Below are 26,258 nucleotides of genomic sequence, written 5' to 3'. Positions count from 1 at the left end.
CCTGAAATCATTAGTATTTTACGACCTGGTCTTATTCTAACTGGATTATTTCACGACTTTATATGAATCACTCAAATAAAATACAAATAAAATTACCATTGCTTTTTTCCTCATTTGAAAAAAGATGTGTTAGACAATAAATTCTAAACATATTATGAATTATCCACATAAACACTGGCACTAAATAGATTCAAAGTATACGGGAGTATGCTTTCCTACTACTAAATGTAAATGACCCAGAGCCCAGACTTAGGCCATTGGGGAGGCTTCAGAGCCATTAAAACAAGGCACTGTGCGGCTCCAGGCAGACAGTGTGCAGGGTGAGTCGGCGGGCGAGTTGGGCTGCTCGTCTGGGGGGCCAGCTCTGGATGGGCGGGGCGGGGCGGGGATGGGCGGGCCTCAGGCGGGCACAACAGCCCAGCTCTCAGCCAGCGGGTATCAGGCGTCTGGCCTCTTCCTACCTGCTTCCCGCCGCTCCGAACTGCCTCCAGTAGTGGGAGCCGCGCACTGAGCAGTAGAGACGCGGACCGTATTTCGCAAAACGCGCTCTTCTCAGAGCGCCAGGCAGGAGTCTAACAGCCACTGACGCCGGGCGACAGGTGCAAGGCGACCCCAAGGCTGAGCCAGACCTGGGAACGCGCGGGTCCACAGAGACCACTTCGTTTGTCACTGGAAACAAGAGGTGAGCTTTGTACTTTCGAGGCTCAGTCGCCGCTAAGACTCTGTGCTCTGAGGGGTCGCTTGTCTTTGGAACTCAGATCAGCAGTCTGCAGACAGTTCTACCAGTGGACAGTACCTAGGAAGTGGCGGGGGTGGGGGGCGGTCATCTTAGGAGCTAGAGAAGGCGCGAGTTCTCTCCACCCTGCGGGTCATCGAGCGGGGGTTCAGTTAGGTGGAATTGTTATGGGAAGCCTGACCTCCCCATCCCGCCCCCGGGGGAAATGTGCGTCGGGTTGAGTGTCAAGGAGCTGCAGGTCTCCAGCGTCGCCAGCCTCTGCAAGCCGGGCACCCGCGCGGGGCAAAGTTTTCCCCTCCGGGTCCAACCTGTCCTCTCGCTTCCACAGCCGCGCAGGTGCCACCTTTCCTCGTCCTCCAGCTGCAGCCGCCCGGATGGAGTCACCGGTCCAGATCTTCCGCGGGGAGCCGGGCCCCACCTGCGCCCCCAGCGCCTGCCTGCTCCCCAACGGCAGCAATTGGTTTCCTGACTGGGCCGAGTCTGGCAACGGTAGCGCCGGCTCGGAGGAAGCTCAGCTGGAGCCCGCGCACATCTCCCCCGCCATCCCGGTCATCATCACCGCGGTCTACTCGGTGGTGTTCGTCGTGGGCTTGGTGGGCAACTCGCTGGTCATGTTCGTGATCATCCGGTGAGCATCGGGGTCAGGGCGTGGCTGAGACAGGGCGGGGCGGGGAGGGAAGCAGCGGGACCATGGAGCAGCCAGCCTGGTGGTAGGGGATTCTTCTGTGCAGGGTTCCGGAAATTCTGAGAGGGTGGCCTCTTAAAAGAGGGGAAAGGGTTTCCTGGGAGAGTTGTTAGTGGGGTACTGCAGGCTTTATACAAGGCGAACCCCAGAGACCTGAAGTGCCTTAAGGATTTAAGAGCGACCTACTCCCCAACGGACCCCATGACCCCAAACCCCTGTGAAAACAGTGTGTATGAAGGTACCAGGGTTCAGACTATAAGGTCAACGTCTCTTGATAAAGAAACCAGTCCATTTGCATGGCATTTTACCTGGTTGTCTGATCCAGTTGTAGTACTTCGTTTTGCCCTTTAAATATTTCTTAAGATAAATTTCAGACTCACCCTAAGATAGATTTCAGACCCACCAAGTGCACTGAAGGCAATTCAGAATTTTCTGACTCATCAGACTGGTGTTATGGCTTATGAAACAAATGCAACCTATTTCTCTATTTAGGGTTCTAAGACTCCATACAGGAGACTTTTTAGTACTGAAATGCTTCATATCTCTAATGTATCAGTGACTTTTGTAAATTTAGCCATCTAATATTCATCCTCTAAATTGTGGACTGTGGAGATATTTTTAAAAATTGCTTTGCTATTTCTTCCCCACCTTAAAGAGATCGAAGGTTTTATTATATTGCTCTTTTGCGGAATTTTCTTGAAGTCGACTCCCAATAATAGAGTTCCAAATATCCACATATATGCTAATTTTCTGGTAAGTGAAGTGATTCTTAATTTTAGACAGAAAGAAAAGAAAAAAACGTACTTTGTTCTGTATGTCTTTTGGGATATATGTGCTTCACTTTCTGGGAGACATAATGCTTAGGAAACACATCTTTTAGAGTGCATAGGAAAGCTGACCTTCCTCACGATTTCCCTAAAAATAAAGGAAGAAGGCAAGTTGCCCTGATTAAGGACATTGATTATTATTTCTCCTCCCCCTCCTTCTCCTCCTTCTTCCTATCCTTTTCCTTCTCCTCCTCCTCCTTCTTCTTCTCCTTCTCCTTCTCCTTCCCCTTCTCCTTCTCCTCCTTTTCTTCCCCTTCATCTTGACTTTAGTTTTGAGACAGATCCTTTACTTGTGAACTTTAATTGTGAACTTTAAAAACAATATCTACAGTAGCATGAATCTTTCTCCTAGAAAATCACCATAATAAAAATCCCTCTTTATTATTTTTGCCTGGAGGGAGCTTTGAAATGTCAGGTCTTTTATTCCCCATCTGTACTCAAAAATAAAAAGTCATCAGTTAAACCTTTAAATACATATTATAAAGCTCACTTTAGCTACAGTTAACATCTGTAGCATGATATTCCTAGTTCCCACAATTGCTTATTGCATTTCACAGAAATCTATATGTGATGAGTAAAGAGTATGAAAAAGTATGTTAAAGTCAAATCATTGGTCCAAGTCATTAGTAATTTCAAAGCTGGTCTCCATTCAGAGAGAAAATTACACAAAAGAAAAGACAACTGTAGTTTAATCCATAATTAAAAATTTTAGGAAATCTTGGTATAGAGACCATTTTTTGGGGTAATAAAACATTGTTATACAAAACTAGGATTCTGAAAACAAAATCACCTCTGTTCCTACTCATGTCCTATTAAGTGCTTAAGTAAAACAGATACATCTTATTGTTATTTGAATGAGTACCTGAAGTATTGGAGTTTGAAAAGAGCGTCCTAACTGCTCTTCAATGTTTTAATGGCCTGCTAGACTAGAATTAAAAAGAATGGAAAATCCTCTAACAGCACTTAGATGCTGTGTGCTAAGATACACATGTTGGGAGGAAAAAAGGAATTCTTGCAGATTATAAAGGACTTTAATGGATAGATTTCCCAAAGATAGCCAGTACAAAAATTTGTTAGATGGGAATAAATTCAGCTAAAAATATTTTAAAAAGTAGTTCACATAAAAATTTCATCCAGTCTTCTATCCCATTCTCAACTATTTAGAAGTTAAGTATGGTAATAAATGAAAATGAAGTGTTATACTGCTACACTGGAAAGCCAGGAATGACAGTTCACTTAAATCATAGCCAAGAGGGTAAAGAAGTTTTTAGAATTCGTTCACACTGAGAGATGATTAAAGAATTGAAAAATAAAACCTTTGAAGAAAAGGTGATGGAGTTGGGTTTATTTAGCTCAGGAGAAGAACAGGATAAAGATTCAAGAGGAGGCAGCAAGAAGGAGGTTTGGTATGCTTTTCAGGACTGGACAGATTCAAGTGTGGAATCTACATGCTGTTCTTCTAATGGAAATTGGGGGTTTGGCCACTTTGCTTGAAAAGACAGAGGATCACTTTTGAGAAGGACACTGTTTAAAAATACCATATATAGAAAAAGGTCCTAGTGTAGCCCAGTCTTACAGAAAATCCTTTTAGAGGTGACAATTAGATGCTCAGATGGTGGACACTTACAGGTCTAGGATGGAAAGCTCCAACTTGGGCAGAAAATCAGAGCTGTGGAACTAGAGCTTTAGAAAACTAGAGCTTGATGACTATTTTTAGATCTGCTTTGCAAATAGCTTTTCCCACCTTGAGCACCTGGGAATGCTGCCCAGTATCTTCTGAAGATATTTAAAGTTTCAAGGGTTCTCACAATTTTACTGTGCACCAACAATCATGACCCCCTAATATTAGGGCACATCAACATTTCACTATGAAGATCCTGAAATTCATGTGCTCCAGCCCTTGCCCCTTGCCAGACTTTGGAATTTATGGTCCTTGGATGTGCTCTTGGATATGCTTCTCAGGTTTCTAGTCCCATGTCAAACTTTAATAAACACTCTGATATACACCACACCTGTATCCTGGACCTTGCCAGTCAGCCCTACCTCTGACATCTTGAACATCCAGTACCTTTACCACAACTTTCCATACTTAACAAATGTCTCCTTCCTTATCAAGGATGATTAAAATTTAATAAATGCTTAATATTGTCATATAGAAAAATCTACCTACTTCATGGGAATTATTTTATTTAATCTTAATAGCCACAGATATATTATTACAATACTCATTTAACAGATGAGAAGACTAAAGCAAAGACAGAAACAAACTAAAGTAATTCTTGTTAATTCAGTAGTCTAGAGTGATCCCAGCAGCCATACCTAGAGTCTGTGTTTTTACCCACTTTTTTACTCATTTTCCAGTAGAACCCTTTTGCAAACAGGATACCTTCTTGCCTGGAGGTCTTTTCTCTTATTCAGTCTAGATTCCATGAGCTCACTCCAGCTTCTGTTGACAGTGCACTCAACTGCTCTACTGTTTTGTCCTTCTACCACTGTCTTCCACTAAGGCCTTAATGTCCATCAAACCAGTAAACTCCCTTTCTTGTTTATGTCTGGTTAGTTGAATGCTATAGAGTAAAATAACTTTTTTGTTTTGTTAAGACAAAGTACTGCCTTTGAGTGTATCTAACTCTAATTCTGCCTAGAAGTTTTTCTATGTCCCTCTCCTATTTTCTAACAAGAGTCAATTCCTTCTCCCATTTTCTAAAAATGGAAGCCAGCATTAAATCTGCGCTGGTTTCCAAATACTTCATCTGAGTATATTCTCTTTTAACAGTGAATGGCCTTAACCAGTAGTTCACTGAGGCAGGAGAATCCAGTCTCCATTGTCCCATCCCCTGTGTCTATCAACAGCTACTGTATCTACATTCTATTCCATCTCAGGGGAAGAATCTCTTTATTTCTGTACCAGCTCCTGTGTTTTGAACCTAATGTCCCTTGGGAGCTTGCCATATAGTTACCTCCTTTTACTCTATCAGAAATCTCTCCCTTTCCACTGTCTCTTGTTCATTCAGCACATGAACATGCTCAAACATCTGTCATCTTAATTAACAGCTCAATATCCACCAACCCTCCATTTTTCTGAGTTCCCCTAGCTAATGTCCTTTATTGTCCTTTTCATTGCAGATAGGCAAACCTCTTGGAGGAATCATCTATCCTCTTGGTTTCATTGTCTTCCCTCATTTTTCTTTTTCCCAGTTCCACTTGGGTACTCTTCTTCAGACTCCTTTACTGAAGTCATGGCTCCATGTTTCAGAGACTTGTTTGAGTTTGGCTGTTGCCTGACTTCTATGGAGGTCTGTCGTGCTTTGACCAAACTTAGGTCTCTCAATCATTCCTCAGCTTCCCACTGCATCCTCTGGGCTTCTCTTCACATATTCCTCTTCCTTTGATGTTTTTTCTGGGTTCTTCTTAACTCTTTTTCTGTCTCCACTTGACATGTTCTCTGTATTAGTCAATGCTCCACCAGCTAAGCAGAACCAGTAATGGATGTACATGCTAAAAGATGTTGTGCAAGGAATTGGGTTACATGATTGTGGAGCTGTCTGGGTGGGCAAGTATGAAATCTATAGTGCAGAAAGCCAGAAAGGACTAGCTGCTATCTCCAGGTAGAATTTCTTCCTTAGCAAGCCCTAATTCTGCTCATAAGGTTTATCCACTGATATATCAAGCCCACTCAGATTATCTAGGATGATCTAAGCTAATTATGGGCTTTAATCACTTCTAGAAAACAAGCACCTTTACAGCAGCACTCAGATAGGTGTTTGGAGACTTGGACATGGCCTGAGAAGACACATCAGACTGACCGTCACACCCCCTTTCAGTGACTTGGTCCATTCTTGTGGCTTTAACTGTCAGATACATTCCGACAAACCCTAAATCTAGTCTCTGTCTCCCAGTTATCCATCCCTCTCTTCAGACTCAACTAACTTCCTTTCTGGATGACTTCATGTGATGATCTCACTGGCATTCTGGGTTTCTAGATCATTTGCCTACCGTGGTCTGTAAGGACTGAACTAACAAAGTACCATAGACTGGGTGACTTAAACAATAGAAAGTTACCGTCTCAGTTTTGGATGCCAAAGTCTAAGGTCAAGGTGTCCAATGGGTTGGACTTCTCTGCATTCTGTTTTTTGCTTATAGAAGCCTATTTTCTCCGTGTCCTAATGTGTCTCTCTCTACACAGTTGTGTCCAAATCTCCACTTCTTATAAGGCCCCAATAATAACAGGTTAGGACATACTCAGATGACCTCATTTGACCTTATTTACTTCTTTGGAGGCCTTATCTCCAAGGTATTGGGGATTAGCAATTGGGGAGGACATAGCTCAACCTAAACACTACCCATTCTCTTTCCCTTCTCCTTAAGAGAATACTCTTCTCAAGCTTCAAATTCCATAATATTTATTTTTGTTTAATTTATGGAAAAGCTGTACTCCTATAAAGGTATATGTCTTTGTAAATTAATTGTATGAATAAATAAGGAAAAATTTACTAAGGAAAAAAACAGTAAAGATCAGAAAATTCTTTGATTATTGGTTATAAGTTCTGTCTTTTCCTTTTCTCATTAGTTTTCACTACTTGATTGCTAGAGTTCAGTCCTCTCCTGACCTTGCCCTTGGAGTAGAATACTTATGCCTCCCTCTAGTTCAGCCTTAGCACATTGAAATTTCTCTACAGGGATGGGTTTTTATAAGGGACTAAGAAGAAAAGCAAACCAAAAAAGACTATGGAAATTGTTACAATCACTAAACTCATATTTCTTCTCCAAAGACTGCGAACCACCCAAATTTACTGGGTGTAGAACTTGATCTTCATGAAGGTACCTATTTGTTGCTCATAATTGGCTGTTAAGCAGAAGTTCCATGCTTCCCTCTCCTTATACCATCTTAGGTTCTGTGGCATATACTACTCACTCAGGGCACTGCTGAGCCAGTCTGGGTCCCTTGGTAACTCTATCAAGAGTTGGAGAAGTATGTAAAGGAATAGGGTAACCCAGATTGTCTGCCACAGTACCTACCTCTTCTGTCCATGACCTTTTGTCCCCCTCCTTGAAATATTCATTGTGATCACTGCAGTGGTGTGTATATGTGGAGCTGATAGACTCACATGTTGAACATAACGTACCTTAGATAATGCCCCCAAATCACGTATAGAGAGGCATTACATAAAGACCAGCATACAATATTGTGCTTGCATGATTAGCCATTTGCTGCTTCCTATTGAACATTGGCTTTGTCTTGGGCTTTGCTTAAAGTTGTGCATTCTCATTTTTCCTGAATCTTGTCTTAGAACCAGTATTACACATTTCCTTTCATGCAAATGTCACAAAAATAACTTCAAAAATTAAAAGCCTATCTTTCACTTCTCAAAGAAATTTGTACCTGTTTGACAACGTCTCAAAAAAGAGAATTACTTTCATCGCAATTGCTTATGTGGATTAGCTAAAATTATTTTCCTACCTTGGATGTGTGATTGCAGAAGAAGTTCAAGACCTTGTGCAACCATTTCGAGGGTCAGAGATTAGACAGCTGATAGAGACAGAGGGAGAGAGAGAGAGAGAGGAAGGAAAGAAGGGAGGGGAGGAGGGGAGATATAAATTAACAAAACTTAAACTCTAACAGAACAGTAGCCTCCAAAATTACTTCTTGGTCCTGTTGACTTTATGATTTTTTCTGGTGTCTTGTCTCACTGTTCATTTCAAGTCGGGTTTGTTTTTCACTGGTAGAGTTCCTCTCCATTAATCACTTCACTGCATCTCCTGAACAGCAGTGTGGTCATGTGAACTGCATAATTAGCACCTCCTTCATTTCAGATTAACTTCTGAATGAACTCAATTGTTGCCCCAGGAGGCTCTGGGCTCTGTATGGCTGCAGGGCAGTTGCCTTTCTAAGGTTTGGCTTATGTGATTTTAGAGATATAAGTAATGCAGGCTTAGAACTGTGTTAACCAGAGAAAGTTTCAGAATAGCATTACTTCATTCTTCAACAAAAAATCAAACAGTAGTCCCCTCGTGTTCTTTTAGAGGGAATTCTAGTTTATATCTTGGATAAGGAGAACTTATGTAAAAAGAATAAGATTTTAGAAATGGAATAACATTGTAAAAGGTTTGTGGGTTATTATTTGTTTAACACTTGATCATTGTACCAGCTAAGCAAATTGGAATTTAAATGAAAGATAAGGATAACATGATGAAACGAGAGATCCCAAATAAACTGGTCAGAAGCTGGGGCATTGGTTGGTCCAGTGAAATTCCTATTTGGACAGTCCCCGCATTTCCTGGCTACTGCCCTGCTGGGGCAGACTGCCAGGGTGCAATGCAGCTGCACACCTGGGATCCTGGCTATGCATCCCTACTTGTGTGTAACTGCAGTGCCATGGCCCAGGAACTCCTGTTCCTTTGGAGTTCTGCTTACAATTTTTGCATATGAAGGAGTAATGCAGGGTAGCTGCAAGGGCCAGACTCCTATGTGAATATGACTCCTTTAGAATATTACAGACTGAGGAGATATCAGTCAAATCATTTGAGAAGCAATGACTGAATTTTCTTTCTTTCTTTTTTAAATGAGTAAACCACTGCCCTTATCTAAACAACAATAATTCCTATAGCAAGTAATCCAGGACAATATTTAGCAAATTAATTTCATTGAGACAAACTGAAGCTAACTGGAGAATTTAATGAAACAGACTCATTATGTTTTCAAATAATGTTGATGAGAAGTCACATCAGGACAATAATTAGTATTCCTGATCATTTTATTTTCACTAAAATTTTTAAAGTGACTTCTCTAAAGAAGTCGTTTTAGGTTCACAGCAAAATTGAATAGGAAGTATAGATTTTCCCATATCCTACCTGCCTCTCACAAACATAGCCTCCCCACTTATCAATATTCCTACCAGAATGGGATATTGGTTACAACCGATGAACCTATATTGGCAAAGCATTATCACCCAGAGTTCATAGTTTACATTAAGGTTCATTCCCACCACAAGCTTTTTGAGATCTAATTGATAAATAAAAATTGCATATATCCAAGATGTACAATGTGATGGTTTGTGCTGTAGTTTAGATCATGATGTCCCATGACATCAAGGCTTGGTCACAAGTATGTGGTACTGTTAGGAGGTGGTGAACATTTAGGTGGTGTGGCTTAGTGGGAGGTTGAAAAGAAGATTGGGACTCTGGCCTTTCCTGGATCTTCCTCTCTCCTACCTCTCTGTCTTTCTCTGCTTATTGATCATGATAAGGTGAATACACCTTCATTGTCACATGCTCCCACCATGATGTACTGTCGGCCACAGACTCCCCATCCGCCCCCAAAAATGGGTCAACTGACCATGAACCAAAACCTCCAAAACTGAGCAAAAATAAATCTTTCTTCCTTATAAGTTAATTATCTCAGGTAACTTTTTTCATAATGAAAGAAATCAGACTGACACAATTGAAACATGTAAACATTGTGAAATGCTTAACACAATCAAGTTAACACATTCATCATCACACGTAACTACCATTTTGTGCAGTGTATGGGTTTGTGTGTAAGGCAAGGAAACTTAAGCTCTATTCTCTTAACCAATTTCAAGAATACTATATGGTATTAACAACTATTTCCTGTTCATCAGATCCCCAGAATTTATTCCTCTTGTAATGAAAGGTTTTTGCCTTTTGGTCAACATCTCCCCTCTTCCCTCAGACTTTCTGATCATTTAAAACACAAAATCTGGAATGCTATGTATTTGGAAAACATGCTCAGTAAAGTGAATAACCATACTTGTTGGAAGTGCAGAGAAGAGTACCTAAAGCCTCTCTCTTACCATGCTGGTCTCCCACTTTCTGCTAAAAAGGACTGCATTTTCCTGGTGCTGCAGAACTTTCCTCTCACTCAGAGGGGTTACTTATTGTTGTGAGATAGCTGCCAGCTCTCATGGGTTAGTTTGATCACCGTCTTCTTTTAAACCAAACATTTCAAGTGCATCTCATGGATCTTTAGATATTTGGTATGTTAAAAGAATTCACTCACAAAAATGGCCACTAATCTTTAATTTTTTTTTTATCACATTGGTACTAATATTTGACTTCCCACTATTTTATTAGTTTGTAGTTTTAGACAAGTCACCTACTTCCTCTGAACTGTCTCCTTGCCCCCCAAATGGGTATAATTGGCCTTCTGTATATGCAGGTTTCTCACCTATGAATTCAACCAAATAGGCCTATCATATTAGGTTTTATAAGTAATATAGAGATGATTTAAAGTAGACCAAGGATGTGCTCAGGTTATATGTAAATATGGGAACAATTTATATCAGAACTTGATCATCCTTGGATTTTGGTGTTTTTGTGGGTTCTAGAACCAATCCCCCACAAATACCCAGGGACAACTATACCACCTGTGGAAAACCTCAAATGCCATAACACATGTGAAAGTGTTTTGTCCATAATGGGTCAGTATGCTAATGTTTTATAACCTTATGATCCTCTGGAGCATGCCCTATTTTCTCATGTTAAATATCTTCCACGCATATGATGTAGATTTGGCCACACTAATCAGAATAATTTCCAATCTCTGGCTACAAGAAGTGGCAGAGTTCAGAGAATTACATTGTTTCTTTGATTAAGCACCTGACTCTTAGGCTAAATCTTTGGTATAAGATGGTCCTGAGTTCCTCTATTTATTACATGTGGATTCTAAGAATCCTTAAGAAACTGTAGAATACTTCTAAGACTTTTTCTCAGACTTCTCCTTTCCAAAACAGAGTAGGGTCAATGGCATCAAACAAGGTTATACTATGGGTTGTTAGGGCTGTGGCAGGTAATTAATAATAACAGCAATAGCAGCAGCAACTGCGCTGTGATAATGACAGTGAAGTCGGGCGTCCACTGCACAGTTGTCAAGGACCAGGCCCACTGCTAAGTAATTTTATGCCTGTGCAGTTTGATCATCATGACAACTTTGTCAGATAACATGAAGTTCCTGAAATAGTGTGTGTTACGTAAGAAATAATAAGTGCTCAAAATGATTTTGTCCTTCAGAGTTCAAGGTCTTCTGTGATCCAACACAGTCTTCCCATTCCAGTCAGCCTCCCACTGCTCCTCAACAGTATCCCTGAACTGAGAAACCCCTTTCCTCACCAACTCCTGAAGGAGACACTAGCTGTCAAGCTTCTCTGTCTAAATCTTTCTCAAAGGTCAAGGTCCTGCCAAGTCCTCTCTTCTTTCAAATAAGTCCTAATTTCACTGATCGCTCTCTCTTCTTTCTTTAGTCCACATTATAATTTGGATTTGTATATCATTTGAGTTTGAATATTGAACTTTTCAGTAATCCTCAAAGTGTAACATATTGCTGTTTGTGGGGCATGCACTTAGAAAAACGTGTTGAGAAAATGAGGGGATGAAGACAGAGGAGGGAACATGAATATAAATGGTGAGAGAATAGAGGGTGCAAGTAGGAAACATGGGGCACGTTGGAGGTAAAGGCTAAAAACAACAGAAATCAATAAAACCAAAAGTGTGTTGTTGATCAGTCATCAAGATTAAAGTCTTATTGTGCTTTTGTTGTGAAGGTGAAATGGAGTTCCTTATTAAAGAAGCATCACTGAAATTAAAAAACAAAAGCCAAGCTTGTGCAATATACTTCCACAGTAAAGGATGCCAATAGTCCCCAAATCATCTCTTCCTCTTGTGTATCGCCTAAGCGTAGCAAGCACATGGAAAGGATAAGAAGTCCTAAGATGACTGAGTCATAAGATCACAGATCCTCCTGCTGGCCCCTCATTTCTAGCAAGATGAGTGTTACATCTACTGGGAACTCTGCCTGATCTGACATTGGTTCCTGATATGTCAGCAGATAACTTTGGTCCCCTTGCCATCACACAAGTGCCTATCAATGTCATTTTAGAAGTCACTACCCCATTCTCTATAAAGAGAAAACACTAAGATGTCCTGGGGGAGCATTTCCACCTCTCTGAAACACTCTTCCCCTGAGGTTCACACCCCTGAACTCCCAGGTTGATCCCTTTTCCTGACATGTCCCTCACATCCCATCCAGTGCATTGTACTTTTGATTCCAGGTTTGCAACATTCTCAAGTTTAGTGAGGACAGCCCCCAGACTTTGCTCTTTTAGTGCCATATGGTCCTGCAGTGTGTATGCTAAAAAGTGCAGCCACTTACTGCCAGCCCACCTCCAGTTTTTCCACACAAGCCAAAGCTTCCCACCCAGATGGTGCCATTTTATTTGAAATGCTTGAGAATTTTTGTAAAGCAACGTAGATGAAATAGAAAATAATGTCATCTCCTATCACAGTAAGAAAACTCAATTGTTTTTTTCATCAGTGGACATACAGTGAATGGCATACAGTTAGGACTGACAATGTTTTGTGGCTAACTATAAACAATTACCCAGATTGTCTCTGAGGGTTTCTAGTTTTAGAGTCACATGTTCGTAAGATCCAATCCCATGTAGTCCCTAAGAGATCATCAGCAAGTATTTATTGAACTCATAGTTTATTCATCACTTTTAATTCTATCTGGAACTCCTCCTCTTCCAGTGATGTAGGTTTATAAGCATGTGTCTTTAGAACCCTGGAAGAAAGGTCTTGCCCTGACATCTGACACTCTTTCCAGTTCCTCCCTCTGAGGTCCCACCTCTCTTGATGCTACACAAAGCACCTAACTTACCTGTGCCTAACTCTTCTGCTCGATGAGGGAAAAGACAGAAATCTCAAATGTCAATTAGAAGGGAAGTTGTGAGAATCAAGTAAGACACGTGAAAGTCAAAATATTTGGACTTTGTAAATTATAAAGTGTTAGAGTGATGAGTTTGAATTTCTGCTATGCCTTTTATAACTCTGAGCATTTTATTTATTTATTTACTTATTTATTTTGGTACCAGGGATTGAACTCAAGGGCACTTAACCACTGAACCATACTTGGGCCTTATTTATTTTTTATTTTGAAATGGGTCTCACTAGGTTGCTTACAGCCTTGCTAAGTTACTGAGGCTGGCCTTGAACCTATGATCCTCCTGCCCCAGCCTTCCAAGCTATTGTGATTACAGGTGTGTGTCACTACACCCAGCTAGCTATGAGAGTGTTTGAGGAAATTCTGTGATTCTTAGTTGCCTAATCTATAGAACAGGGATATGAATATCTACCATGTGGAGTTATTGTAAGGACTAAATGAGATAAAGTCTGTGGAATGTACAAACTGCCTGATGCAGGGAACTTTTTGAAATAAGTGGTTATTATGATTTTTTGTCCATGCTCATATCTCTCATTCTGAGATTTGATGACAGGTTTTGGATTCGTTATAAAGTTGATTTTATGCAGTTCTAGACATCTATTGCTTATAAATACCTGAAAAACTAAAAGTAAACTATCATTAAATATTTTGTGATTTAGAGATATATGTTTTATTTTATGGTAATTTGTGTATGATTCCATTTTCCTCCAGTGTATCAGTTCATAGTCTTCACTTTTACTCCTATCTTTTATGTGATCATGAACATTACCTACAACTACAGTTCTGTTTTCTATGCTAACTGGTGGCTTCCAACCATATAGAAGGATGAGTTAGAGAACACAAATTAAATTAGATCCAAAATTAAATCTTTGGATCAGATGCACTTCATTGATTATCTCTGAGTCTATGAGGTAAACATTGTATTTTCCATTTTATAGTTGTAAAAACTGAGGCTCAAGGTGGATAGTGACCCTGTGCTATAGTTTGGATCTTGAATATCCCCAAAAGGCCATTCGTTAAAGGTTTGATCTTCAGGTGGTATTATTGGGAGGTAGTGGAGCCTTTAAGAGGTGGGGTATTGCAGGAGGACTGGCCATTGGTGGTGTGCTTTTGAAGGGGATTGATGGGTCCCAGTCCACTCATCATACTGTTGATGAGGTGAGCAGTTTTGCTCTGCCATGTACTCCTGCCATGATGGGCTGCCTTGCCGCAGACCCAAAGCAAGAGGTCAACCAATTATGGACTACAGCCTTTGTAAATAAAATAAGCTTTTTCTTTTCACAAATTGATTACTTCAGGTATTTGTTATAGTGATGAAACACTAACATCTACAATGTTAACATTTAGCTGGGCACAGTGGCGCACACCTGTAACCCCAGTGGCTCAGGAGGCTGAGGCAGGAGGATCTTGAGTTCAAAATCAGCCTCAGCAAAAGTGAGGTGCTAAGCAACTCAGTGAGACCCTGTCTCTAGATAAAATACAAAATAGGGCTGGGGATGTGGCTCAGTGGTTGAATGCCCCTGGGTTCAATCCCTGGTACCAAAAAAAAAAAAAAAAAAGTTAACATCTAAAATCTACATATTGTTGGAAGGAAAAATAAAGACTAGAACCCAGGTTTTGCTAACTTTATAAAGCAAGGAATGGCAGTCTAACTTCATAAAGAAAGAGGGGAATATCAGGGTCACAAAATTTGAAAGTAGGCACCAAACATATTGTCTGGTGGAATCTTTGTTAGTAGTAGGAATTTGGAGGGGGTGTGAGGGAGAAAGTTGAAAAAGAACAAGATAGGTTTATAAGCTATATTTTTTCAAACATAAAAATTACATTTTTAAGAAGACAGTAACTGAGGAAGTCACATTTTGGTCTTCCCCATTAGAAACATTTGGCTCTTTCTAAGTAGAAATACTTGCTTGATATGCAAAACATATTTTTAAATAAAGTACTTATTTTCCAGATTAAAGCTCTCTTTTAGTAACAGAACATTGAAATGGAAACAAACAGATGTTGGCTCTAGAACCAGTCTTTCCAGTGCCTTCCCATCCAGCTATGAGCATTTCTACTTCCTAGCAAGATGAGAAGGGAAAGGGAGATTGGATGGGGAGGGTGGGCAGTGACTCCCAGTGTGAAGTGTGATCCTGGGTGTCAGATCCTGTGAGTCAGGCCATCTGCTGCCCTTACCTCATGTGCTGCCAGTTAGGTTTATTGTCCCTGTTTATTAGGAACTGAAATTCAGCAAGTCACAGACTGAGTTCAGACTTCATGTTAGACTAATCTGCCACCAAGGGAAGCCAGGGTTTCTCTCTCACTGAATGTTAAAAGATGTTTCTCATGTGGAAATTTATGTATAGAAGTGGGCCTGGATGAACTAATTGTGATAAGGTCTACACATCTGAGGTATGTAGAAAGCAATGGATTTCCCCTATTGGTCTCTAAAAACCTGAAATGTTTAATGCTGTGTGGATTTCTGAGGAAGCATTCTCTAAGGAAAATAAGAAAAAAAAATCAGTTTTAGGTGAAAATGGAATTGCTCTCAACTTCATGTTATAATATAAATAATTTGGACTTAAAGGCAATCTTTCTGATCTATGTTGAAAATTACTGTCTCCTCCATTTAAAGATTAGACAAAGAATGTGTTTTTAAAAATCTCTTGAGATTGGAGTAGAGACAGAATTGTTTCTCTTCTGCTATTGAAGTGCTGTGATATGTGTAAGAGAACTCCGCCCAATTTATTTATATAATGTACTTAAAATTACAAGCTAGTGACATGCTGAAAAACAAAAATAAACAAATCTAATTTTGCTTTTAGCCATTGCAATTGGACATATACAAGAATTGAAAACCATTTTACATGTGCCAAAGATAGAATAATTACAATGATTAATTTCTGAAAATAGCTTCAAGGAGAAAAAGTTTTATCTTTGTTTTATACAAGGAAAAGATAAAATGTCTAAAATGCTTAAAGTCAACACCTATGTGTTGGATTAGAATTAATTGTCAGCCACAGAATAAAGACCTCTGCTAAGTGCAATTCTGTTGAAAAGATCTATGTATTTATTTATTTATTTATCTACCCATGCTATCTTCATTATCTTTTCTATTAAAGTATTTAAAAAAAAAACCTCTAAAATAAAAACTCAATAAAGTCAGACATCTTTGCCCATTTTCAACTACTCCTACTGTCTGCAACAGTCCCTTTAGATTTATATGCTTGATGATGTGTAAATAATAAGTAAATAAATAAGCAAAATTAATAACCAAAAGACTGTCACAAACACATTCACCTCATGGCTTTGACTTAAAAAATGGAGTGAAATGCTATTGCTTCTTGTCTTTTAGATACACAAAGATGAAAACAGCAACCAACATCTATATATTTAACCTGGCCTTGGCGGATGCTTTAGTTACTACTACCATGCCCTTCCAGAGCACCGTCTATCTCATGAATTCCTGGCCGTTTGGGGATGTGCTGTGCAAAATAGTCATTTCCATTGACTACTACAATATGTTCACCAGCATATTCACTCTGACCATGATGAGTGTGGACCGGTACATAGCTGTGTGCCACCCTGTGAAGGCTTTGGATTTCCGCACACCCTTGAAGGCAAAGATCATCAATATCTGTATTTGGCTCCTGTCATCATCTGTTGGCATATCTGCAATAGTCCTTGGAGGTACTAAAGTCAGGGAAGGTAAGAATCGCTTTCATTCCATTTATGAAGACATAACTTCTAATTATACAAACTTTTAATTTGGGAGCAAGTGGAGCACACATCTAGTGGAAAAGTAAAAACAAACAAACAATGAATATATAATGTCTAATTCCATAGAAGATGGGAAATAAAACTATTTTGTGTTCCTTTCCACCTCTAAATGCAGAATGGGATGATGACCTTACCAGAACACAGTTATCAACCATCTTCTATTCTGGAAGTGCTTATCAGAATCTGGATGGATAGAATGAAGTAAAAATCCACAGGCTTGTGGATTCTGAAAATATAATCTGGCAACTCCATGACATACTGCCCTTTTATTTTTTTTCTCCCTAATAAGGGACTAAATCATTAGAGACATATGCAAAATCTAGCTCTCTTCACCTTTCTCCTTCAGTGTTATCTTCACATCATTTGTGACAGCTTCATTGGCTGTAGGCCATTCAAAATAAAGTCTGCAGATGGATGGAGGTTACAGATGAGTACAACCATTCAGTTTGGACATATTAGTACTTGCTCCATGCAAACAGGATAATGTGTTTTCCCTGTATTTCTCACCCTGTGCTGCATTTTAGAATAACCTGAATACTTTAGAATATACTTCTACCCAGGTCTTGCCTCCAAGGTTTAATTGACCTCTGGTGTGACCTAGTTGTCAAGATTTTTAAGATCTCCCAGGTGACTCTGACCTGAGCCAAGGTGAGAACTACTGTTTCTGCAATAATTTTGCTTTACTAGTAAAAGACAAAGCTATGGAAAATATCTTTGGTTTTAATAGAAATTTGCTGAGGGGAGGGCCACAGAACAAATCACTTTGAACTTTATATAAATGCTATTTAATGTTGTAGCAGGTGTCTAAATGCTCCAGTTCATTAGGGAGGTTTGTGATATCTGTGATTACAGATAATGGAAAATGTACAGCAAGGACTTTTCAGGTAACAGTAAAAAGATAGGTGCTAAAATAATTGCAGCTTATCTTGCAGTGTGCATGCACAGCTTATCTTTGTTTTTAGTCAATCTGTTAAGAGCAGTTTTAGGTTCACAGGAAAATTGGGTGGGAAGCACAGAGTTCCCACTTACCCCTTGTCCCTCACATGTGCATGGCCTCCTCCATCATCAACATTCTCCACCAAGTTCATAACTCATGTTAGGTTCATTCTTGGTGTTGCATCCTGAATGGGTTTGGATAAATTATAATGACATGTATCCATTGTTTTTAAACAAAACATGAATTTTTTCCTCTGAAACTCTACAGTGAATTTCCAGCTCAGCCATAGTATGTAATAAGCTATAAAACTTGGCAAATTTTAAAAAATGCCCAACTTACTCTATTAGACGATCATTTAAAAATACGATTAACCACACACAGGATTGTGGTTTTTTTCTTGTCCACAACAAATGGAAATAAATTACAAGAAAGTCTTCTAAGACTGAGGTGTTTGTATATCAAAACTCCAATTTAAGAGCAGATCCTGCTGATGAACTAAGAGGGTGAGAAGAATGGGTTTTTCCCAGGACAGATAAGAACTAATTTTTATATTTCATGTTACACTTGTAGACTTAACCACTATATTCCTTCTAGTCTTTGTCAGAAAATGACAACCTGAAGAAATGGATTTCAATTAGGTTTTTGAAAGAGGAAATGAAGATAGATGTGGTTTTTCCAGGAAGGAGTTGTTGTGGATAAATGTGTGCAGATGCAATGGAAGAAAAGATACACCAATGTCAGCAGAAGATTAATTTGTGCAACATAAAAAAGAAAAATGGAAAAAAATTAATGTAGTTTTATAGGAGAGTTATGTTCTGTTTTTAAAAAAAAATTCTAAAGTAGATTTTGTTTATGTAATGAAAGACTGCCCCATTTTCTGCATTCATTTTGGAGTGTCATACTGCACTGCATGTTAAGACTCTTGTATGATCAAGAGGGGTAGTCCAGATATTCTCTCTGTACTGGATCAAGGCTCACTGACACTGGTAGTTCATAGTCTCACATTTGTGGAGAATGCTCACTGGAAGGGAATCAGTCATCAATCACATTGGAATACATACACCTGACAAACACTGGCTCAGTTAATGCCTTAGAGTTTATAGTATTTCTTTTTCATTAAGAGCACAGATTCTGGAAAAAGTTGCCTGGAGTTGAATCCTGTTTCACCATTTATAGGCACTGTCCCTATGGAGCTGTCACTTAGATCTTTGTGCCTCAATTTTCTCATTTGCAAAATAAGGGTAATGGCAGTGCTTACTTCTTCAGGTAGTTTTCAGATCTACTGAGTAGAAACATGGAAAGCTGGCAAAGTGGTCCCTGGTGTACAGTAAGTGCTGGATAATTGTCAGCATTGTCATCCAACAGAGTGGTCTTTGTAGGTCCTGGCTTATTTCTTATGTTTATCCACCTCTGTCAGGATATTCATTCAATAGTGAGAGCTTTTGTATATAGTAATGATTTTACTCTATGAACATAGAGTGATATTCTACATATTGTATGATGTTCCACATATTGATATTCTACCTAATATAGGTGCATGTATTACATATTTTAAGAATTCATAATCTGCCTCTTACTATTATTATGCTAGCTAAGAATTAGTGTAACAGCTGCAAGTAGAAACAGTGTTGTTAACCAAAAAGAATACACACAAGAAAATCTTCAGTTTGGGTATCAGGTCTAACTCTGTAATTATGGAAGCCACAAGATATTAGAACATGTGTCAGAGGAAGCTGAGACCCTCTGATATTAATATAAAAGGAAAAGAAAGACTACTTTAATTTTTTTATTGATGCATAATAACTGTACATATTTATGAGATACAATGTGATGTTTTGATAGATGTATACTCTGTGGAATGATCAGATTGGGTAATTGGCATATCCATTACCTTAAACATTTGTCATTTCTTTGTGATAATAAAGTTTCTCTAGCTATTTTGAAACATACATTATGTTAACTATATCAACCTACTGTGCACTGGAACACCAGAACTTGTTTCTTTGTCTACCTGTTAACTTTGACCAACCTCTCTACGGCCCGACTCCGCACTCTCCCCTGCCTCTGGTAACCACTTTTCTGCTCTAGACTTCTACCAGATCAGTTTTTCTAGATTCCACATATGCAGCATCTGAGGAAAGACTACTTTTGGAACAGAGGAAATTGTAAAGATAACGTGAAAATGCATAGTTTTTCTGGAAATAGAATTTTAATGAAAATGGCAGATTTGGACTAAAATTTCTTGATGAGTGCCTCTTCTTGATGGTATAAATTCCATTTCATTAACATTTCTGGGTGATATTTCCAACTCTATCATCAGATATTTATTTCCCACAGTCCTGTAAAATTGACTGTTGTTGATTATTTCATCTGTTTGTCAAATAGTTACTGAATTCCTCCTACGTGCAAGACACTGTTGAATCATACAACAGTACTTGTGTTGCTTTACTTGACTTAGGCAGGTGACTTTTATATACTGTAAATAATATGGATTTTCAAGGTTTTGATAGCCACATGGAATATATTCGTTTATTTATTTTAAAATGTATTCTGTATGCACCATATGTTCCTGGCACCACCCTAGTGCTAAGGTGTTGAATGTTGACTGGATCTCTACCCTAAGGTCCTTTACATTCTACATTGAAAGAAAAATGTTAGGAAAGGTAACAATTATGGATTGAAAGAGCTTCTGTCTAGGAAATAGAGTAAGTACAAGATGTGAATATAAGATGTAGGGGAAGGACTGAGAGAGACTTCCATCTAACTGCCTCTGAAGTGACATTTAAGCTAAGGACAAACATGGGAAAGATAATGCATAAATGCAAAAGTTAAGCAGGAAACATCCCCTTATAAAACATGTATTCCCACCTTCAAGGAAACTGTTACCACATTCAGGAGACAAATAAAAATCTATGAGGCTGGGGCTGTGGCTCAGTGGTAGAGCACTTGCCTGGCATGTGTGAGGCACTGGGTTTGATTCTCAGCACTACATATAAATAAAAAAACAAAATAAAGGTCTTTTAACAACTAAAAAAATTTTAAAAAAATCTATAATAGGGTATTTATTTATATTAAATTCACATTTAAAAAAATACTACCTATCAAAATTTAATAGATATTTTTCTTTCTATGACAATCATGGTAATTTAAAGAGACACTAGTTTAAATAATTTCCTATAGAAATTAAAACAAAAATTGAAATGATTCCTTGTTAGTTTCTAATAGTCTTCACAGTAATAGTACTTTGGAAATGTGTTTTTAGAGCATCAAAATGACAACTTACTCTGGGGGTTTTCAGTTACTACTAAGTTCAAAGATTTCTATGATAGCCATCTTTATTAGTGGCTGAAATGATTCCATATTTTGTATTTTAGAGTATGTCTACTTGAAATTCTAATAAGATACATTTAGTTTAATTAAAGTCTATTTGATTATGTTCACCATACATTGTTTTAGAACACATTAATAATATAGCAGTTTCGCTATCTTAAAATGTATTTATTGTGATATTTTGAAACAGATTTTTTCAATGTCTAACTAAAATATTTTTAAACAAAAATAACACTGACATTTGTGTTCCTGATTACTTCACCTGTGAGGAAGGACCAGGGCAAAGCAAAATCCACATGCTCTGTTCTTCCTGACTGCTCAGGGTCAGAAGGAAGTCAGGCCGGCTGACCTTGGGGATTGGGAAGCCTGGGGATGTGTGAGTGGACCCTTCATGAAAGTAGTTTAAAAGCTACTGATCCCGAGTCTTTTTAATATTGAGATCACCCCAAAGGAATTCAACCTAGCAAAGAGAAACAGAGTAAATTAAGCCATTTTCTAAGCATATGTACACACACACACACACACACACACACACACACACGTTTGTTTTATCTGAGTTACACAGTAACAGTAAAAATAAAAAATTGTGCCTGATTTATAATTCCCTTGAGGATGATGATTCTACTCATATTTCTTTGCTTACTTTTAGTCTCCTTCTTCTCTTTTTGTTCTTATTCTCCTCCCAAAATTTATTAGTTTCAGCAAAGCTCTTAATCATAATGACCATGATTGGTTCCATTAAATCATAACACCCCCTCAGTCATATTTAGACAAATATCTCTGTCAATTTTTGTTGATCCACATAAAGCAGTTAATGTTTTTCAGACAAGTTGGTAGATTTAAAATATTTAGTCACTTATTACAAACAGACATTAGCTTTAATTGCCAGAGCCTTAGGTCTGGGAGATCTGCTAATTCACAGAAATACAAATAAGTGCCAATGCTATAAATTAACACTATAGCTCTCCTGAAAGCCAGCAATATCAAACTAATTTTCATAGCTAGATAAGTCATACTGGTAGCTAACCTTTTTTATTCTGCAGCATCGTGTACTATAAATGACAGCTTTCTCCCTGCATGGTTTTATGCACAATGATAGAAAGAATGGTTAGTATAATACCGCATCTATTCCTAATTTGGCAAACTGCTTGAGGTAACACCATCTCACTATAATTGGACCTTTACAATCAATGGTATTTAGATTCACATTTAAAACATTTTGCAGTCACAGCAATAACAATGGGCTTCTCTGTGGTTTTGGTTCCCTCCTTTAGATATGGATGTCATCGAGTGCTCCTTGCAGTTCCCGGATGATGACTACTCCTGGTGGGACCTCTTCATGAAGATCTGCGTCTTCGTCTTTGCCTTTGTGATCCCCGTCCTCATCATCATTGTTTGTTACACCCTTATGATTCTGCGCCTGAAGAGTGTCCGCCTCCTTTCCGGCTCCCGAGAGAAAGACCGCAACCTCCGGCGGATCACCAGGCTTGTCTTGGTGGTGGTGGCCGTCTTTATTATCTGTTGGACCCCCATTCACATCTTTATCCTTGTGGAAGCTCTGGGTAGCACCTCCCACAGTACAGCTGCCCTCTCCAGCTATTACTTTTGCATTGCCTTGGGTTACACCAACAGCAGCCTGAACCCCATTCTCTATGCCTTTCTTGATGAAAACTTCAAGAGATGTTTTAGGGACTTCTGCTTCCCCATCAAGATGAGGATGGAGCGTCAGAGCACCAGCAGAGTCAGGAATACAGTTCAGGATCCTTCTTACATGAGGGATGTTGAGGGGATGAATAAGCCAGTATGACTAGTCGTGGAGATGTCTTCCTACAGTTCTCCAGGAAGAGAAGAGTTCAATGATCTAGGGTTAACCCAGATTACTACTGCAGTCTGAGATGAGAAGATGTGTTTTTATAAACTTTTGGAAACTTCATGGTCTGAAGTCATAAGATGCAGGCTGCATGAGCAACCCAGTCAATGAAAACATCAAGGCTATGGGGATGCAGGACAAAGGGTCCAAGTCACAAATGCAACTTTTCTCTACAGCAAGGAAGCAAGGCTGGACTCCCAGTTCCTTTGACAAAGAAATAGGACTTTTTCTTCTGGTTTCCTCGGTTTAGTTCAGCCCCCATTTGCTGTGGCCTTCCTATGCAATGCAGTTTCAAAGCTCTATATAGAAAAGAAAAGAAAAAAAAAACAAAATCATTAGTTTCAGAACGAAGTAGCATCCAATTCAGATGTTCCACATGGACAGCAACAATCTGAAGGAAAAAAAAAAGAGGAACGAGAAACATTTTCAGGGTTTGTGCCCAGTTAACTTGCTGCTGGGTAGACCCTTATTTCGTGTGGCTATAAGGAAAAAATTCCACCTAAGTAGGAATTGAACCCACAACTGAGACATCGATATTCACATATGATGGAACATTGTCTTGACATTTAAGAACTTATTTAAACATGCAAAAGGTGGCTTCCTGTAAACATGCTCTTAATATCTTGAAAACTACAGTTGCTGACTTTTGTTTTGGTTTTGTTTTGTTTCAGCATGCTATTCAGATAAATTATATTCTGATAAAGCATGCATTGATATAAAAAAATCATAAAGTGGTTTAAATGCCACCAAAAGTGAACATGGTTTCATCTGTAAATAATAGTCTATTTACAAGGAGTGTAAATAGTGAAACAAGGAGTGGGCTTCCTTTTCAGCCAGGACATTTCCCAGGAGCACACTAATGATATCCCCTGCATTATTAAGAGTTGATACTGACACATTTTGCTGCAATGCAAACTACTCTCTGGGAATCAGCCATGGGATGATTTCTTTCAGACTCCCGAACACTATTTATCCTTTAATTGTACTCTTAACACTTGTGCTAACAAATTCCCCAAAGTTTACCTTACTCCCAGGTTGTATCCTTTACAGGATACAATTTATTTGTGGAATCTCTTTATGAATATATAGGTATCACCAGATTCTCTCTATTCATGGAAGGTAAGGTGTTTTGATTATGTACATCTCAAGATGTTATTTGTAGCTTTTAGCAGGAAGTAAAATTGTTCCTAAATGTGTGCTGAAAGAGGACATTATGTCACTCAGGGTTCCTGAACATAAGTTGCATGGTATTCTGTGAAGGGCATGCCTGCTGAGGATAATGCCATCAGCAGCGTATTTAGGATAATTTGCTAAAACTTCCAAATGACATATAAATTCCCTCTTTTTTCCACTGAAACTTATGGTTTCAGAAGTAATGGCTTTTTCTGTAATTTGCCTGGAGAGAAGAAAGGGATAATTTAGAAACAACACCCATCTCTAAGCCTGTATCTTATTAGGGCAGCACCCTTTGGAATTTAATAGAATTTAATGTGTAGCCCTGTATAACTGTAGATGTTACTACTTTTAGTTCTGTTCACTATATGCTTTCTCTCTAGCATATATTCCCTTTCCTTCTGGAAACCTACCGTTGCACTGAAGGTTTTACCTGTGGCTTCATAATTGTACTTTGATTGTGCTTGTCTCTATTCCAGATTTGAGCACCAATGGTGTAGGGAAACATAGAGGAGATTTTTCCTAATGAAAATGAAGAGGGCTTTTGAGCAATTCTTAAATTTCATTGAAATTCCTATGCGCTCCTGTGTTCTTGTAACTGAATGCAGATGATTAAATATTGATAGACTTTAACACAATAGTTAAAAATCCTGGCTACCATACAAGAGGGATATCTACAGAGAGATAGAAAGAAGAAACAGAAAAACCTTTTTATGGAACAGCAGAACCCAGTAGGTTTTCTTGGTGAATTCTCACCCAGAACAAAAATATAAAATAGATATTATTTGGGAATGAAATTATGGTAAAGTTCTCTTTAAATTAGCATGCCACATGCTCTCCAAGCATAAAACATCATTATTGGAGTCAGAACCTTTCTCTGCTAGTCCTCCATCTCTTTATGTGTAAGTTGCAGCCCAAGGAGGGAGATAGCTTCTGGATTATTGTTAATGCTGACTTCCTCAAACTGAAGGAAGAGAAGAAGCAAATGTCATTTATGTATGGTAGGAAAAATACCCCTTTTATAAATGTGTTTCTTTGTCCAAAGCATGTCCATTTGCATGTATGCGTGTGAGTGTGTGCTGCTGTGAGAGCAATCACACTGCCGTTCTTTCATCTTTCCACACAAAGCGTTTGTCCAAACCTCATTGCCTCTTAGATATTGCCCATCTCCTGATGTTCCCATTCTCCCACCTCGACAAGGAGGGCACTGCCTGCTGCATCTCTGACCTTGAGATTGACTGTTTGCATGGACTCTTTCTTCCTATGCTGGCAACAACTTTGAGAAGACAGGATGTAGTGCAGGGTCAGAGAAAATGCAGAGAAATGAACCAGCCATGCAGGAGGCAGCAGTGGGCATGAAACTCACAACTTTAACTGGGAGGAAAGTGGAAACACTCTTATTTTATTGGTCTGCCTATGAACCTAGGATCATCCTCTATGCATAGAGTTTAGGGCAAAACTCGGGGCTTAATGCTAAAGAAGTGTAGTTTGAAAACATTTTTGGAAAGAAATCAGGAAACTGCCACAGACAACTTAAGAAAAATGGTTCCATTCTGTGATATATTACTGAGAAATAAAAGTTCATTAACTTGTATCAGACCATTTATAGATGTTTCATCTACTACTGGGACACAGATGAATAACTCGAATAAAAGGAATATGTTGACTGGTTTTAAATGAGAGCATTTAAAGAAAATTGTGGCAAGGTTACATGTCCATTCAATGAGATTTATTTTCCAAGTAAGAGTTGTTTGGATGATTCAGCATAAATAGGAAAATCCAATCCAAAAAGAGTGTAAACTACTTATGCCAAGGTGATTTTCTTCTCTGAAAGAAAAGTATATTCATATATTCTTTACTATGATGCCTATTATTTATATCTAATACTTTTAGAAGATAATAATTATGCATTGTATATATGATGTGTGCCTTGCAATAAAACCCAAATCATACCTGCTAAAAATCACAAAAGTCAATTACTTGGTAAATCATTTATTCTTCAATGACTTCAGTGACAATGTACATCATCAAGAACAATGTTGTCTTTCTCAAAACTATAAGCGTTGTGTTAACTTTCCTTCCAGAACAACATTGTGGGTGATTAATGGAATCGAAGAAAACAGATAGCATTCTAAACTATGACCTTAAATTCCCAGACCTATGAAATCACTTAGGAAATTCACCTGTTTTCACAGTAATG

The 26,258-nt window shown here is 38.8% G+C and overlaps 1 protein-coding gene across 1 annotated transcript; it reads left to right on the top strand.

The window, feature by feature from the left end:
- Positions 1–1,078: 1,078 nt before the first annotated feature.
- Positions 1,079–25,046, top strand: OPRK1 (opioid receptor kappa 1). The gene is made up of 3 exons (XM_079136967.1): positions 1,079–1,364; positions 16,324–16,676; positions 22,290–25,046. Exons 1-3 carry the CDS (start codon positions 1,111–1,113, stop codon positions 22,820–22,822), a joined length of 1,140 nt encoding a protein of 379 aa, XP_078993093.1. The 5' UTR covers positions 1,079–1,110; the 3' UTR covers positions 22,823–25,046.
- Positions 25,047–26,258: the final 1,212 nt, after the last annotated feature.

The sequence above is a fragment of the Sciurus vulgaris genome (assembly GCF_902686455.1).
Source record: "Sciurus vulgaris genome assembly, chromosome: 1".
Lineage (NCBI taxonomy): Eukaryota > Metazoa > Chordata > Mammalia > Rodentia > Sciuridae > Sciurus > Sciurus vulgaris.
This window is presented reverse-complemented; position numbering and strand designations above follow the sequence as displayed.